The sequence below is a fragment of the Platichthys flesus genome, chromosome 5 (assembly GCF_949316205.1).
Source record: "Platichthys flesus chromosome 5, fPlaFle2.1, whole genome shotgun sequence".
NCBI classification, from domain to species: domain Eukaryota; kingdom Metazoa; phylum Chordata; class Actinopteri; order Pleuronectiformes; family Pleuronectidae; genus Platichthys; species Platichthys flesus.
In genome coordinates, this window is record NC_084949.1 from 7,525,607 (window position 1) to 7,541,715 (window position 16,109).

Sequence of the window (16,109 nt, forward strand, 5' to 3'; positions counted from 1 at the left end):
GTCAGCAGGTAGTGGAACGAAAACCAAACTGAATAAAGCAGATATGAAATGACCGATACCTTAGTGAGGTTGTCACAGCGCGACTGAATGGCCTGGATGAAGAGGCCACTGGCAGATGAATTCCGGTGTACAGCGCTGATGAAGTCCTGCACCGGCGGCTCATGGGAAAGGTTAATCAGGTCACGCACATGGTTGACAATCAGCCAGGTCAGATGCTCCGAGTCGTGGAGATTCTGACACTAAAAAAGGTGAGAAAACAGCACGCTTAAACATCTAAACATCCAAGTTGCGGGGGGGAAAAGTAACGTCAGCAAAATTAAACATTAGGAGTCTCACCACATAGTCACAGAAGAGGATAAGAGCTCCCCTCCGTACGATCTCTCTGTTGACCATTGTTAACTGGGCCTCAAGTTTGTCTTCTTCACCTTCCCCTGAGGAGTGAGGGCTCAGCAACTTTGTGCACGAGAGGCTCTGTCTCCTGTCAGAAGGAAAAGAAAAGAGCTAGGATTGATGGGCAGGATGATATTCAATAACATTCCATGTACAAAATCAATTCAGTATAAGGCCAGAAGCTGCTTGGGATCTATTACAATAGGAAATCTCATTTAAAGAAAATGTCCTTCAGAGTCTTTACAAACATATGACAAATGTGGCCAAAACACTGTTCTTACCTTGGTGTCTGGTGAACCTCAGCCCACCAGGAGTAGTTGGTGTAGTCGATGATGAGGAGGACCTGACACCAAAGGAGCACCAAGGAGGGGTTGGTGGTGATGAGGCACTGCACCATGCTGTTCAGGCCCTCCAGGGGATAAAAGAGGCCGGCCTCCGTGCCAGTCTGTCCACCTCCACCCTCGCCCTTCAGGAGACGACTGGCTGCAGCTGTGATCCTGCGAAACATTCCTGAAGGAAGGAAATAGATAAATCTCAAAATAAAACCTGTTATGAAATTTAAAATATAGAAATTGAATAATAAAATGCTATGCTCACCACTCTTGAAGACATGTATGAGACACATGAGTAGTGTACCCAGCTGTTGGCAGTAGAAGGTGTGTTGTTGCTCTGTAATGTCCACTTTCACTTCTCTGGAGGATATATCATCCAGCAACACTCCTACCAGCTGCAGGAGGAACCTGGAGGGAGGTGGAACATGACAATTCAAATTCAGAAATGTGTAGGACAAAATAGGAAAAAAAAAACATTTCAGAAACATTTAAAATCATGGGACAGTGAATACGCTTACTAACCGGGCAAAGGTTTCCTCAGGTTGGACTTTCTGTGCCTCTCCATTAGTCTCCTTGTTAACAAGTGTGTCAGCAGTGGGCGGCTCGCTCGGAAAGGGGCTCTGCTGATGCAGGCGGCGGATTGTGTGGCAGGAGAGGAGATGTGGGGAGAGGGAGAGCTCATGGACTCGCGACAGGACAATGTCCTCAGTGGACTGGGAGACGAGTACCCTGAGCACGGCGAGGATACCAGACACCCACAGCTGTATAGTAGCTACTGATGCCTGGAAGAGAAGAGGTTTGATTACAAACATCTACTTTGCAATCACTTAACAATCAGCAGACAAGGTGATACGGCACATCAGGTAGTCAAGTGCAAAGACAGGTCTCACCATGGTGGCTGGGATGGTAAACATACTCTTGAGCAGCATGTCCACAGGCCTGAGAGAAGAGGGAGCTACAGTCTCAAAAAGAGTGTTCAACACTCCCAAAGCCTCCGGAGAGTCCAGATGCATCTGTAAAGACACAACATGGAAATACGTTATAAGCTTCAGACCTTTCTTACATGCATTATAGTGTCAAGGACCAATTAAAGAAACAATGCATGGATTTTCCTACTTGCTGCTTGGCGATCATGGGGAGAAGCACATCAGCAATCTGTCTGGACAGTCTCTTCCACTTGTCCTCATTCTCTTTGTGACACTGCTGCAGCACAAGGATAAACATCTCCAACACCTAAAAACATGCATATGAGAGGAACAAGTCAGGCAGAGGAACGTGTGGCTGGAATAATTGTAGAGAACCTGCTGTTGTCTTCCTGAAGCAGCTTGTAACCTTACCTGATGGTGCTGTACGAGTCTGAGCAACATGGAGACCACCACTTCTTTCTGTGTGTCCAGCTCTTTGCCTGCATCCGCTTTGTTTGAGCCCCTCAAGACAAACAGGTCATGAACTATTGGCTGCAACGCTGGGATGGCTGTCGAGGAAAAGCACAGATGAATAAAGGGCTAAACAGAACATGCGTACAAGTACAGCAAATTATTTAATGTCATGTGCTTTGCTTGTGATCCTCTCACCATGTGTGACAGCTTTCCTGCCACTTGCCATGATGCCGTCACAAAGCTGGATGATCTTTGGAATGCTGATTATCTGCTTGGAGTGGTAACGCTCATAGGACAACAGCACCAGGAAGAAAAAGATGTTTGGAATGATGGCCTCTGAATCTCTGTTGGAAAAGTTTAACAGCAATTCATTTAGATCCAAGTGAACGGTTTCTGACATTGGTGATATATTGAAGTTTAACTAAATTCAGTGATGGAGAACTTACCTGAATTGTCCCACTTCAATGTATTCAAACTGCTTAAGGACAAAGCCGATGAACACCTGAAACAGTAAATATTTTCTGAATGAGGGAGCTTTTCAAAGTTTTGAATGAATCAAATTTTTATTTGTATAGCCCATATTCACAAATTACAATTCATCTCATAGGGCTTTAACAGGGTGTGACATCCTCTGTCCTTAACCCTCAGCAAGAGTAAGGAAAAACTACAAAAAAAACTTTTAACAGGGTAAAAATATGTAGAAACCTCAGAGAGAGCCACATGTGAGGGATCCCTCTCCCAGGACGGACAGAAGTGCAATAGATGCCACGTGCAGGACAACATCATCAATAATCAAAGTCTCTAGCAGCATTGATGAGGGTAGACATCCCGAAGGACAACCCCAACATGACATGCCAAGCAGTCCCGCTGCAAGCACAGTCCATGCTCAGCAACCATCTAGACCACGATCCACCAATGAACCCATGTAAAGCCATCAGCGTGTATTTATTTTACCTGATCCGAGTCCAGCAGGCAATAGTTGACTCTGAGCTGCACTAGCTGGGCGAGCAGGTCCAGCACTTGTCTCTGCAGGGCCACAGAGGTGCTGGTTGTGTACTGCTTCAACGCTTTGATCACCAGTGGCTCAAATAGACGAATGTGGTTGTGGATGGCGTTCTGCAGAGAAAAGGAACATTTTAGAGCAGCAGCAACTTACTGAAGAAACATTTAGAGTCTTGACATGACATCCTATGACAGTTTTTGAAAAAATTGCAGGACGATGCAAGTACCTTGTCTCCTCTGTTGCGAGTTGCATTTGCAATGTTGGACCTCAGCTGATTAGAGGCCTTTTGCATTACATCAAACCACCTAAAAGCATAGAAAGGAGGGACATTAAGTAATGTCTGACATATTTCATAGCAAATTTATGAGATTGTCTGCTTGCGTTTAATCTGTGCTTTCCTACAACTCACCCAGATGTGTCCTGCTCCTGTTCAGCCTGCACCATGTTGCGGAGACTAGCATCTGCAAGAGCCTGGGTGAAGTGTGTGTACGGGGCCATGAAGCAGTAGTGGTAGAGACCTGGTCGCAGGCTGGACGAGCCGAGACGCAGAGCCTTACCCTGGGAACGGCTGGGTCCACTCAGGACCCCCTCGTACTGGGAGGCCAGGTTGGTGCCAAACAGGGTTTTTAACAGCTATAGAAAGTGACATCTTCAGTTACCATAAAGAATACCACATTTAACTCAGACTCCCAATAGTTCTCATTCTTTTCATGAGTATCTCACTGCAGAAATTCTGGAACACAGTCTTAATATTAAACATTAATTTATTATCTAGTAAGCCAGTGTCTTTACTTGGAGTTTAAACATTTAAAGAATGCTTTCCGTTTGTGTATTTGGTCTTGAATAAGAATCCTTTGTAATGTTAGTGTACGGAGGAAAAAGAAATGCGCCATATATTCTCCACAAACTGTGCTATCTTTGACAGCATTTTGTTTAATGAGAAAAGATCCTCCAATCCATTTAGGGAACAGTTTTTGTAATACTTTTATTTAAATCATCCCTAATGCCTTGAAGGTGATCATATCAAGCTACTCAGCTAACCAGTACATTACTATATATACTTTGCTATATGAATGTATGGAACCATCGCACAGAAGACCAATGCCTTTACAGTCTCTGTCGGCAGGAACCAGTATCACTCTGTGTGGGGTCGCAACAGGTGCAGCACACTGCTCAGTGCTGGCACCATTCAGACCCCACACACACACAGGACATTTAGGACATTAACACAACAGATTACTGACCTGTTGGACACAAATTGTAGCCATGGTTGGTTCTCGGGAGAAGCAGGACTTGAGGTAGCCCAAAATTTCCTCCACACTCTGAAAGAGAACAAAACCCCCATCATATTGTATTAACGCCAAACATTAGAGTTTGTTCATTGGTTTATTAACACAAAAATAAATTCTTGCTTCCAATCTCTCATTCTTGCTCCCACTATCATTGACAGATTGAGATGGTCAAAGAGGTGATGTCATCTTCTTTACCTTGCTGATGTCGTGTAGTGTGGCCAGCTCCAACAGCTGAGACAGAACATCTAAAGTGGAACGCAAGAAACCTCCAAACTTCTCCTGGGTAGTGTGAAGGTCTAACGTCACCTGGAGACAAAAAAACAGTGACACGGTTTAGGCTCCATGAAATACTTTGTTAGGCGTTTAAAAAAACATGTTCTTACTTTGTAGTTGGCATGTGTAGCTTTGAGGACATCATAGAGCTTGAGGTAGGGTGGCAGGTGGTAGAAGCTGCCAAGCGTGGAAGATTTGTTCAGAGCTGCCAACCCTGTGATGTCTGCTGGCCTCCCTGCTCACAAAAAAAACAACCAGCAACATCTTTATTAAGTATTCACAGACAATCAGCTTAGCTGTACCTGGGTTAGTGCATGGCGAAGGGTTAGTGTACCTGTGGTGACATCATTGCTTTTCTTTGGGCTCATAGGGGCCGCACTGGGCTCCGCAGCCTCCTTCTCTTTACCTTTCCTGCGAATAGGACTGAGGGAGGGGGTGTTGCTCAGGGAGGGGAGGGTGGCCTGAAAAGTACAGGGAATAAGTATCAAACCAGACAAGTCAAGAATCTTCATCTTCCTTTGCATAAAAAAAAGCTTGTGGAAAATGTTAAATATCGTGTTGTTATTTGATTCCTCTTTGGCATTGTAAATGCATAAAAGAGACAGAAGCCATGTTCACTCTGTTTAGTCCTCAATTCAGACTTTGTAGATTGGATTTTTGGTATGTAGCTCGTCACATTATCTTTTAAAATGTGGTTGAGTATCAGACGCCAATTTGAACTGGTCAGATGTAGCACGCTGTGAATGGAAGTAAAGGAAGAGGTTGTAATAAACATAGAGGCCACAGATGTGAGCATTTAGTTCAATTTTCCTTGTGATATGCTTTCAAGCACAGACCGGTTACGATTTGATCCATCAAGTTTGGAAACATTTCTTAATATTAAACATTTTATTATCTAGAAAGTCAGTGCCTTTACTTAGAGTCTAAACATTTATAGAATGCTTTCCATTGATGTGTTTGGTCTTGAATAAAACAATGCTTTGTTAGTGTGAGTGTCTATTCTACTCAGGAAAAAGAAATGCTCCGTTCTGTCTTGAAGGCGATCAAGCTTCTCCAACATGATGACTTTCAACCAGTACATTACTGTAAATATTTTGCTATATGAATGTATGGAACCATCGCACAGAAGAACAATGCCTATACAGTCTCTGTCGGCAGGAACCAGTATCACTCTGTGTGGGGTCACACCAGGTGCAGCACACTGCTCAGTGCTGGCACCATTCAGACCCCACACACACAGGTCTGTTATATTATTTTTCTAATATAACAATTATTTTGGATTATTAAATGTTTCATATAAAAGCCTATAAAATAACAATCGCTAATGAGGCTTACCTTCACTGCTGGTCCAGGTGGTGTGTCGTCCAACACATGGGCACAGATGTTGAGCACCTTTAGCAGATGGGAGAAAAGTTGCTCCAGCATGGCCACCAGGGAGCGCTCCGACAGTGCTGCCCAGGGTTCCTCCATCTTATTTTGGCCTCCGCTAGTGCTGCCACCTTCTTCCTCTCCTGTCCAGGGGTTGCGCATGCATTTTGGAGCCACAGCTGCAAATATCAAAGATTCACCAATTACAGGCTACCAATTTTCCATGAAGGTTGAGGGAAGCTACAACAGGGTGGACATTTTCAGAATATTACCCACCAGCAAGGAGATTCCCAGAGAGCATAAGTGCATCCTGATGTGCAGAGAGATCAAGTGGAAACCAGGCAGAGGAGAGCAAGGAGAGGACCATGTTGGCCATTCCCACGGTCAGAGTCCTCCTCTCTGTGTCCTGTGCTGAGGTGGTTGAAGAGCCTGGAGCACTGCTGGGCTGGGACAGACTGGAGGGGGACAGGACAGTGACAGGATAATCAGTTGTGAATATAGTAGAACATTTGAAACGTAACGGTAACGTTACGGTGCAGATTAAACTACAAGAATGGCCTTAAATTTACAGAAAAGAATGAATTTAAGATGGCGAGACAAACCTGTGAGCCCTGCCCCTGCTGCGGTTCAGGCTGGAGCGGGAATTAAACATGCTACTGCAGCTAACATATCCACAGTGCCAGCCAGTGGTCCAAGTGCACACTGGAAAATTTGAAGCCAGGAGGCACAAAGCCTCACAGCAGCCAAACTGCAGAGAAATAAAAGGAATGATAGTTATGAAATTGCAAAAATACCATGAGTTTGACACCACAGAAAAAAGGCCTTTTATACAAATGTCTAGAGGCTTACAGTTAGAGCCCTGGAGGTAGAGGAGGTGAAAGCGTGGGAGACGGCCATAACAACTCTGGACAAATTGTTCTCCAGTGTAACATCGGACACAGCGTTGGACAGGTTGTAGCCTCTGTACGTCCTGACATAGAAAAGAGACCAGTTCAACAAAGACGTTTCCTTCATTCAGTCATAACCTTTCCACTTGAACTTATGGAAAAGAAAAGTGTAAATTGTTGTTTCATGGTTTGAAGATTAAACTGTCAACACCAAAGTCACAAGTGACAGCAAATTAATGCATTTACCTTGTGATGGTGCTAACGGTGAACTGGGAGGGTGGTTGTGTCTCATGCATAAGCAGCTGCAGGTAGATTGAACTCTGGTCTCGGGCAATAGCCACCACTGGGTCCACCTGGCCCTGGTCACAGTCGTAAAACAACCGGGGGACCAGTCTGTTGGAGGGGTGGAAACAGGGACATGAGGGAAATAAAAATACAGTTTTAGTAAATTGTAAAAATTCAAAAAGAAAAAACGAATAAATGGGCTTTTTTACACAAGATGTGCAGCCCTGACAATACACTATAGCTGGTTTCGAATATGCACTGAGCTCCGGAGTTCCCCTGCATTTTCTCCCGAGGGGGTTTATGTGTGTTAGGGCGGTTCCTGCGGACTTTCTCCGTCTGGTCCCCTGGTATAAAGTCTGCAGGATCTTAACACAGCAGGGGATCCACACTTGAGTCAACACGAGCAAGCGGGGGGGGGGGGGGGGGGGGATTGATAATGCTTCTTATGCAATAGATGAAGAACTGGAAAAAAAAAGTTGTTTATAGCCAGGTGAAAAAGTGTGTCACACGTACGACACTGAGGAAGATGCTGAGAGATTTTGTGGAGATAAGAGCCGACAGCAATGTTGTTGTGCTGTAATTAAAACCATGTGATCTCTACAGTGGAATAAATTAGTTACTTCCTGCCTCTGCACCCCCCCACCTGAATCATACAGACTTTTGGTTGCTGTTGTGAATGAGTCTGAGCAGAAAATCTCCCACTATGTTGTGCATGTGTGAAACAGGAACTCAGCGCGGACCCAATTCTGCAGTGCTCCACAGGACATGTCTTAAAACAGCTTGTGGGAGAAAAGATGTAGTACCTGCTGACAGCAGACGCAGCCACGTGCCGCACTCTTGGATCATCATCTCCTAAAAGACGGATGACCACATCATTTAGGATTCTTTCCTGCAACCGCAGCCGCTGGATGAAGAACAATAGACAAATTAGGGATCACAGTTCAGGCAGGTCGAGATGAAAATTACGCTGCACATGTTTGTGGATCCAAAACATGAACAGGAAATGCATGAAAGGTAGAATGACATACTCCAGTGTAGTGATGATCTCCTTTGTGCAAATTCTCCGTTTTCCTCTCCAGGAAGTTAATTAATCTAAAAACACAAATGAGTGGATATATTTAGTCAGATAAAACATTGACGAGTTTGAGCTGGGAACCAAAAAAAAAAAAAACCATACCTGAAGTCCATCTCAGCCAGGGTCTCCAATAGCTCAGTCCGAACGAGCCAATAGGATAAATCCCTCAGCGCCAGCAGGTCTATCAACAATTGCAAGCCGAGCTCACTCAGAGTACTGCTGCACACCGTCATGATGCAGTGCTGAACACACAATAAAAAGGTCAGACTCAAAACACACAGGTGATCAACACACTCTTACAGATGTGTCTTACCCTCACTGCAGAACAAGCCATCTTGCAGGTGACGGAGGACTCATCTTTGAGCGTTCTCTGGAGTAAAGGCACCAAGTCCACCAGGGACAGAGGGTTACCTGGACAGGTGAGAAGTGCACCATTAAACAAAATCCAGTCTTTCCGTTTGTCAGCAGCAAGACCAACAGGCCTGTGTAAAGAGACACACACTAACCTGTTGAAGTCTGCACACTGGCCAGCCAGGTGTGTATGTTGAAACGTGTTTTGATGAGTGCGGCCTGTATGATGGCTCCACAGAGGATGGCTGTGGCCCCGCGGATCTGAGGGTCCCCATGGTCAATGAGACAGAGCACATCACTGATATACTGCTGCTCTGAAAGGGGGCAGAGGAAGGAATGAGGGTCATTGACAGTGCAAAAGACAAATACAATTCATGCATTTTAACAAGAGCACAAGACCTCATTTTAAAACACTTGAAACTACTCCTTATGCTAGATAAACTAAAACAGCCTTAGCTAAAGAAAATCCACATTAACAATGTCTGTTAGTGGAAGAAAGAACAAACACTATTGTATCAAACAGTTACTTTTACCTGTAACAATTCAAAAGTGCATCAAGAATCCTGCTGTTTGCTTCAAAACTTTATAAAGCTGTATAAACATTATATTTGTAGAGCTCCATAGGCACATGTCCCAGTTTGCCTCATGGGGCTGAACAAAGGGCGCCATCATCTGACAAGTCAGAAAAACTACAAAAAATAAAGATAAAAAATCCAGCACTACGAGCTACATTCAATCTTAAACTTAGTCTTAATTTATCATGATATCCATATGACAACCTCATGGCAAGCTCGTATTTAGTCCTTCTCAAGGTGCCTAAAAGTGTGAGCGGTTTAAATATCAATGCTCCACCGACACTTGGTCTTTTCACTTAGGGCCTGATTACATGAGTGTGTACAAGCTGTGATTAATTTGCACCTCCCTCTCTCCTGCTAGTTTACTGGTTCACGGTGTGCAGTGACATCACAATGCTTCCTGTGGAGCCCCGCCCACCCTTTCCCTGTGCAAAGGTATAATCAGGTAACAATTGAAAACATCTGAAGGGGTGCTGGGCGTCCTTATGGGTTTAATGGGTTGTTCCTTGGGTAATGCCCTGCCCCTTCACAGCATTTTCAGGGTAATCAAGAGTACTTGTTGCTGCTGCAAACTAACTAACGCATATGGAATAAAAACCTCCTCGGGAGAGGTAATAAAATCTGAAGTAAAATCATCACTACATCAGATCGCCCCCTCCGCAGAGCCAAACCAAAGAGGAGTGTGAGACACAGGCATCTGCCCAGAGGAAGAGAGCCTTGACAGGTCAGTCTCTGAGGATGTGCTATGTTTCACTTTCTGCCTAGAAGCTGTGAATTATCAGCACACAGCAACGTAACACGATTTGTCGTTGGATATATAATGTAGAGAAGAGCAAGTTGGTTTTCGGTCCGTCACTAAAATGTTTCAGCTCAGAGGGATTACTATGTTTGATTATTATATGACTTTAAAGTCAGCCTGAAGGTCACGTGGAAAACTGTTCCAAAAATCTGGCATCTGGATGAAGTGTTGCTTTATAGTCTCACTAATATACGGAGCAAATTGTTTAATATCTTTAAATGTAAAATTCTTGGTTAGGTACAGCCTTATCAAACACCTATTAAAACAGCTTGAGTCTGAGGGATGAGCTCAACTGAAATTATGTGACTTAATGCTCTGATGTTTATTGCAACATAACATTGTCCATTAGGTGCACCTCTAAATTAGGGACCATTGACTTGATTATGTGTTTTTCTTGATAGCGACTGATTCAGGCGTCAAGCATCACAGAGACCTACCTTCTGCTGGGACGCCGTCCAGCGGCTCCAGGTAGAGGGAGTTAAAGAAGGCTTCAGGATGTAGCGCTCCTGCTGCTCCCACACAGCTGACCGCCAGGGCCTTCACACTCACTCGCACCTCCTTGTCGGGGATCAGACCTAGAAAAAGAGAAAAGACATTAGAAGACTAAGTGGTTATCAATTTACCAAAATGGTTGTTTTTAACGTTGTTCTCTTAATTATCTGTTCTTCGTAGGGGATAAATGGTTACCATATCACCATAATGTTCAGATTCAGTTCATTTTCATTGACCTCAACCTTTAAACAATTTTTTATTAGCACTCACCATTCTTTCGTCCTGTCAGCAGGAAGGAAGCAGAGAGAAGCCGTACACAGTGCACCAGTGGCTCCACCCCCTGGTCTGTGTAATGTCCAATAGGACCCTTTATCCGTGATTGCTAAGAAGCAGGCAGAGGAGATTCATAATCAAAACACAGGAATTGTTTGTCGTTTTGCTTCTATTGGACCTTTGTAGCGTAGACCTTATTGTCCACTGTGAAATGCCGGAATGGAGATTTTTTTATGTTGGGTGAGTCTCTACCTTGATGTCTGGTTCGGGTTCAGGAGGTTCGTCCTTTGGTATGAAGCGGTCCACGCTGCTGTCTGAACCCTGACGGTTGTGACCGCGGCCGTCGAAGAGATGAGGCTTGCTCAGAGCTGCACACAAACACAGAAACATTCATCATAATCATGGCGTAATATCAGTCACCAGAGCTGTGTGTGTTTGTGCGTGTTCACAAACATACCCAGTGCTGACTGCAGGAAGGGTTCTGCTGGTTCTTCTTGGGAGGACGGTGCTGTTCCTTCCTCTTCCTCATCCTGTAGTGTTCCAATCTGCATCCCAGAGTATTGACTCTCACTGCCGTCCAGCACCTTGTGCACAGACAGAAAACAGACATCTCCAGAGTGGAACTCAACTCAACTTTGCAAACACACCCAATGTGACGATCTGCATTAGTTTGAAATGCAATCACGTGCAAGGACATCTGAAGAGGTTTGAGTAACTGAGTTAGATTGGCTGGGTGAAACACAAAGACACAGCACAACAAATGACTAGAATTGCATGTCAAACTAGTGTTCCCTAAAATAAAACTCGTCATTTGAATCATGCTTGGGTCCAAACGCAATTTACAGTAAATCAACTGCATACAGGAAGAAGCACAGGCTCGACGACTTCAATTGTGATTGCAACAATCTGCCAGAGGAAGAGCAAGCTTTTGATCCAAACTCTCTCTAAAATGAATGTCCCCTAGATCAGTCAAGTATTCATTTTAACATCAACCAAGAAAGGTGCACATGGTTGTTAGGTCATTTGCATGAATTTTTACAGAAAACTAGTTGGGAGATAAAAGGCTGTATCTATAAAGTACTCATAAGGAATTTATATATATTTTGTTATTTTCTGTCCATGTATGACTCCAGCTGGAACAAAAGCCCGTCACAGCCTCTAGAAAGGGAAAGGGAAACACATTTAAGGAACATATGGTCTCCATGCTTCTATTTTTGAACTTGGTGGAAAGCCAGTAACAGAGGATATCAGGGTTGCTTGTTTTTACGATGAACTTTCAGAGGCTTGTTATTTTTGAAGGAAAATCACTGGACACAAGGGGAACAAGGGGAGTATGTTGGCAATGTAGTAAAGAGGGGGAAGAAGAAATAATCAGGGCTAATTCTTTGCATGGAAGAACAAACGAACGGAAGGTGAAAGAATGAAGACAGCCAAAAGTTTCCAGACAAGCAAGCCCCTCCCACTCGTTTTCACGGTGTCCAATTGGCTGACCTTTTCACTAGTGCTAGAGGAGGAAGTGGCATAGAAAGAGGAGGAGGAGGAAAAAGAGAACGAAGATGACGAAGAGGAAGCAGTGTAGACAGAGGAGTCGCTGTCGGTGCCGTCAGGACCCTCCGTGGAAGTTGGCGAGGGTGGGGACGGCTCGATCACCCGTGGCAATGGAGTGTGCGACTGCGGCGGAGTGAGGAGAAGGATAAAGGAGAGGGGGGGGGGCAAGATCATAGGGGAGGAATTGTTAGACAGGACAATCTGACAACATGATGTCTCCAGAGGGCAACAGGTTCAAATGACCTGCCTCAAAAAACTCAATGGATTCCAGCTGCAGGGTGAGCGGCCACATTTTTCCAATGAGTTATGATGAGAAGAACATTTTATAACAATCTTTGTGTGACATTTGAAATTCATGCTTCACTCCATTAAATACCAAAAACCTCATTACAAACACGGCTGTCGATCATAGAGTAAGGAGATGTCCATAGTTTAAATTCTAACATACATCACACACACACGAATGATTGACATGGTTGAACCCAGTCATTCATTAAGGTGCTTGTGTACAAGAGAATAACAGTTCAATAATCAACACCTGGAAACACCGTTAACAAAACAGTGTTCACGGAGGTTTGATTAGTTTAAAGTTTGTTTTCACCATCTCAGCCCTCAACACCACCATGAACCAAATCCTTTCATACTGAACTGCACAAAGTGAAGCCATTGGCTGTCTGGAATGAGATATAACAAATATATCCTTCTTTGCTTTCAGAGAGCACTGACAGAGAAGTGTACTCATATTGTGGTGGTTTAAAATGAAACAACCCCTGCAGAAAAACAGACATTAAAAATTACTCTTTCCTTAAATGTTAATTGCGGCAAGTGCTAAAGCTACTAACGCCCCCATTTGCCAACTGGTGAGCATGGGGGTGGAAATATTCTGCTTTGGGGTTATGAGACAGCCAGGGGCACATTAAACATTGCAAAGATGAGGGGGGAGGAGGGATTCTACTAACCATTGCCAGATTCTGGAAGAAAATTACCAGGAGTCGACAAAGTGAAACTGAAAAGAAGCTGGTTTCTACAACACAATGATGATCCAGAGCAGTCCCCAAAATCCACTATAGAAAAAAGCCTCCCCAATCCTGCAGACCTTAATATCACTGGAAATCTGTTTGTAGATCTTAAAAAATATCTCAGACCATCAAGTGGTCGAGCAGAGACAGAGAAAATCTCTGAATCAAGAGCAGAAAGACTCTAAGCACGCTACAAATATGAATGTGCAAAAAAAATGGAAGGTTAATAAGTATTGACTCAAAATGACCCAAACTTTTGTTCATGCCACAATCGCTGTCTATCTTTCCTTAATGTTTAGGTTCAGGTTATAATTAGAGTAAAAAAGTAACATTGCATTAATATTTGAAGAAAGGTAAAATTGCAGCTGTTGTGACAAACAGAAATAGGAATAAAATGTATGAATTATGCTACATTTCACTCTATAGAATTAGGTTTCAAAGACGTTAACTGGGTGTTTGGATATTGAAAAATCCAAGTTGTTGACCGTATTTTAGTTTTTCTTATTCCAGGGAAGAATGTTGTCCTCTGTATTTTAAATTTAACAGAAATAAGGTGCTGTAAGTTCAAGCTGATGTCCTTAAACTCATTAGATCTCGCTCAGATGCGCGTACAGTCATACTGACCAGTTCTGCTACGTCTGAGGGAGTGACAGCCGAGTCCGGCCCCTCTGTGGTGGTCTGGGATGAGTCGCTGGCCGGGAATGAGCGATCGTTAGTGCCGAGCAGATTCCCACCCTCTCCCAATGGCCCCCCCTCGGGGGTGGCGTTTTCTGGCGTGGTGTAGTCAGCTGTCTCTGGAGTGATGTTAGCCCCACCACTGGAGCTGCGACTCAGCATTTCCTCCTCGTTGTCATTGGGAGACTCTGGCGTGTCTGACGCAGATGTGCCGCCACCGCCACCGCCTTGCTCCGAGGAGGCACTGAGGTCCACGGAGTCGCCAGGCTGCAGGGTATGCTGGGAGGAGCGGGGCTGCTCAGTGATGATGTCAACCTGAGCTGCAGAGGAGCTGTCTGCACCAGCGACTGACGCTGTGAGTAAAGATATAGACAATAACACTTTTTACTGCAGATTGGGGCATTACAACCTTGTGTAAACAGTGAGCTGGTCAGAGCGCCACATTTATTACACACTATGCATTCTGCCTCCAGGTTGATGTATCTCACCTGTAAAGACACCAGCAGTCACTTCTGTCCTCTCAGGGTCGTCCTCCAAACCATCCTCCTCTCCTGACAGCATCTTACCTGAAAACAGCAGGTGTCACAATAACGAACAGTCAATAAACACCAGATGGAGATAAGAGAAAACCTGGGGGTGGGCAATTTGCTTCAGACCGAGCACATTCATAACAGAAACCAACAACTTTCTCATAGTTTATCAGTAATCATACACATTAAAGTTATTTTGATGATTTGCAGTAAGTGACGGAGTCAAAGGTCAAGTCAAAAATTTGCCCATGCCCTGATTTGAACTTCAGTAAGAAGGGCGAGGTGAGCAGGAGATAAATAAACTAGTCACCTCTCGGTTTCCTGAGAAGAAGTGGACTGCAGGAAGACCCTCCCCCTGCTGCAGACGGCAGGAAAGCAGGAAATAGAAAAGGAAGTTGAGGAAGAGAAAAGCAGCAAAAGCTCAGAGAGACTCATAGGGAACATTAGTTTGAGAGGATAGGGAGTGAGTTAGCAAAGCAAACCCAAAGCCACAAAGACAGACCAAAGCAGTAACTAGAAAAGGTTGACGAATATCCTGACAAAGTTAACATGGGGATAATGAATTAACCACTGCAGGGCCCACGTTACCTTGCACAAGAGGGATTAACAGATGTGCTTACCAATGAGCTCCAGGATGCTGCCAGAGCGTGCACGGCTCTCTGTGTCCTGGCGAAACACCGTGGCGTGCTGAATGCTGCCAGCGGTGATGAGCATGTGCAGAAGCTCTGGCGGCGGCGTTCTGAACATCTGCTGCAGCAGCTCCAGAGCAGCTGTGACCACGTTGTGATCCCAGTGCTGCGTGTAGTGTAGCGTCAGCTCGTACACCTTGAGACACGCACAGAAAAGTGAGTCAAAACTTTATTAGGACTTTATCTCTACATCTCTCTCACACCAATCGTTTCCTTACCTGTAGCAGCTGCTCAGGTGTTGGCTGTACATCTGCCTCCTTCCTCATGACTCCAAAGCTTCCTTTGAGGCTGGTGGTGTTGACTTGCTGCTGCAGCAGAGGCATCAGGTAGCGAAGAGTTAGCAGCACCCCAAGGACTAAGTGGGTGGGGTGCTCCTCATCCACTGGAACCAACAGTCCTGGAAAAAGACAGACGGTGAGGGAGTGTATTTCTTTGTCAAATGTGAATATGTGTTGCTTTGAACCTGTAACTGAAGCAGTCTTATACTAAACTAGCTCCTAAATGTAATTTATTGACTGCTTGTTTCAGCTGTAGAGAAAAATAAATAAAAAAGGCAAGACGTGTGTTGGTCTCTGTGGTTTCTTACCCAGCAGCACATTAAGGAGCCAGGTGTAAAAGTAGCTGGTGCGCCTGGAGTGTTGGCACACGCTGACGGCTGAACTCGCTGCAGTCCGTCTGATGGTCGGTGAGCTGGACTTCAGGCTGGCCACAAATGCTTTTAGCAGCAACTGGAACAGATGTGGTTAGACTACAATGAAAACATGTACATAAACAAGCATAGGACAGTGACATAGAATGTGATTATTCATAACTTTCAAGTTTTGATTTACTTCCATTGCTGTAGGGAAGTTATAAGCTATGCAATTTCTTAATC

The 16,109-nt window shown here is 44.5% G+C and overlaps 1 protein-coding gene and 2 non-coding genes across 8 annotated transcripts in view; all 3 read right to left on the reverse strand.

The window, feature by feature from the left end:
* Nucleotides 1-16,109, reverse strand: part of htt (huntingtin) — a 33,355-nt gene that overhangs the window by 12,866 nt on the left and 4,380 nt on the right. For 4 of the 6 annotated variants that reach the window (XM_062387093.1, XM_062387089.1, XM_062387092.1 and 1 more), the window contains exons 7-43: nt 15,822-15,963; nt 15,454-15,632; nt 15,167-15,371; nt 14,857-14,904; nt 14,505-14,582; nt 13,966-14,369; nt 11,232-11,358; nt 11,027-11,142; nt 10,772-10,883; nt 10,447-10,584; nt 8,791-8,949; nt 8,598-8,695; nt 8,387-8,526; nt 8,238-8,301; nt 8,013-8,113; nt 7,171-7,317; nt 6,887-7,007; nt 6,640-6,785; nt 6,314-6,492; nt 6,005-6,216; nt 5,004-5,130; nt 4,780-4,904; nt 4,592-4,702; nt 4,349-4,426; nt 3,514-3,737; nt 3,331-3,409; nt 3,056-3,217; nt 2,548-2,603; nt 2,297-2,445; nt 2,060-2,196; nt 1,839-1,955; nt 1,613-1,735; nt 1,245-1,504; nt 988-1,130; nt 672-900; nt 337-478; nt 60-239 (exon numbers count right to left, since the gene is read on the reverse strand). In XM_062387093.1, the coding sequence (XP_062243077.1) occupies nt 60-239; nt 337-478; nt 672-900; nt 988-1,130; nt 1,245-1,504; nt 1,613-1,735; nt 1,839-1,955; nt 2,060-2,196; nt 2,297-2,445; nt 2,548-2,603; nt 3,056-3,217; nt 3,331-3,409; nt 3,514-3,737; nt 4,349-4,426; nt 4,592-4,702; nt 4,780-4,904; nt 5,004-5,130; nt 6,005-6,216; nt 6,314-6,492; nt 6,640-6,785; nt 6,887-7,007; nt 7,171-7,317; nt 8,013-8,113; nt 8,238-8,301; nt 8,387-8,526; nt 8,598-8,695; nt 8,791-8,949; nt 10,447-10,584; nt 10,772-10,883; nt 11,027-11,142; nt 11,232-11,358; nt 13,966-14,369; nt 14,505-14,582; nt 14,857-14,904; nt 15,167-15,371; nt 15,454-15,632; nt 15,822-15,963 (5,358 nt within the window). The remainder of the gene's footprint in view (nt 1-59; nt 240-336; nt 479-671; nt 901-987; nt 1,131-1,244; nt 1,505-1,612; nt 1,736-1,838; nt 1,956-2,059; nt 2,197-2,296; nt 2,446-2,547; nt 2,604-3,055; nt 3,218-3,330; nt 3,410-3,513; nt 3,738-4,348; nt 4,427-4,591; nt 4,703-4,779; nt 4,905-5,003; nt 5,131-6,004; nt 6,217-6,313; nt 6,493-6,639; nt 6,786-6,886; nt 7,008-7,170; nt 7,318-8,012; nt 8,114-8,237; nt 8,302-8,386; nt 8,527-8,597; nt 8,696-8,790; nt 8,950-10,446; nt 10,585-10,771; nt 10,884-11,026; nt 11,143-11,231; nt 11,359-13,965; nt 14,370-14,504; nt 14,583-14,856; nt 14,905-15,166; nt 15,372-15,453; nt 15,633-15,821; nt 15,964-16,109) is intronic. The other 2 variants (XM_062387091.1, XM_062387090.1) reach the window with 1 other exon arrangement.
* On the reverse strand, nt 4,177-4,304 carry LOC133954538 (small Cajal body-specific RNA 14). Its single transcript, XR_009920798.1, has one exon. It is a non-coding gene; the product is annotated as a small Cajal body-specific RNA 14 (non-coding RNA).
* On the reverse strand, nt 5,774-5,901 carry LOC133954539 (small Cajal body-specific RNA 14). The gene has a single exon (XR_009920799.1). It is a non-coding gene; the product is annotated as a small Cajal body-specific RNA 14 (non-coding RNA).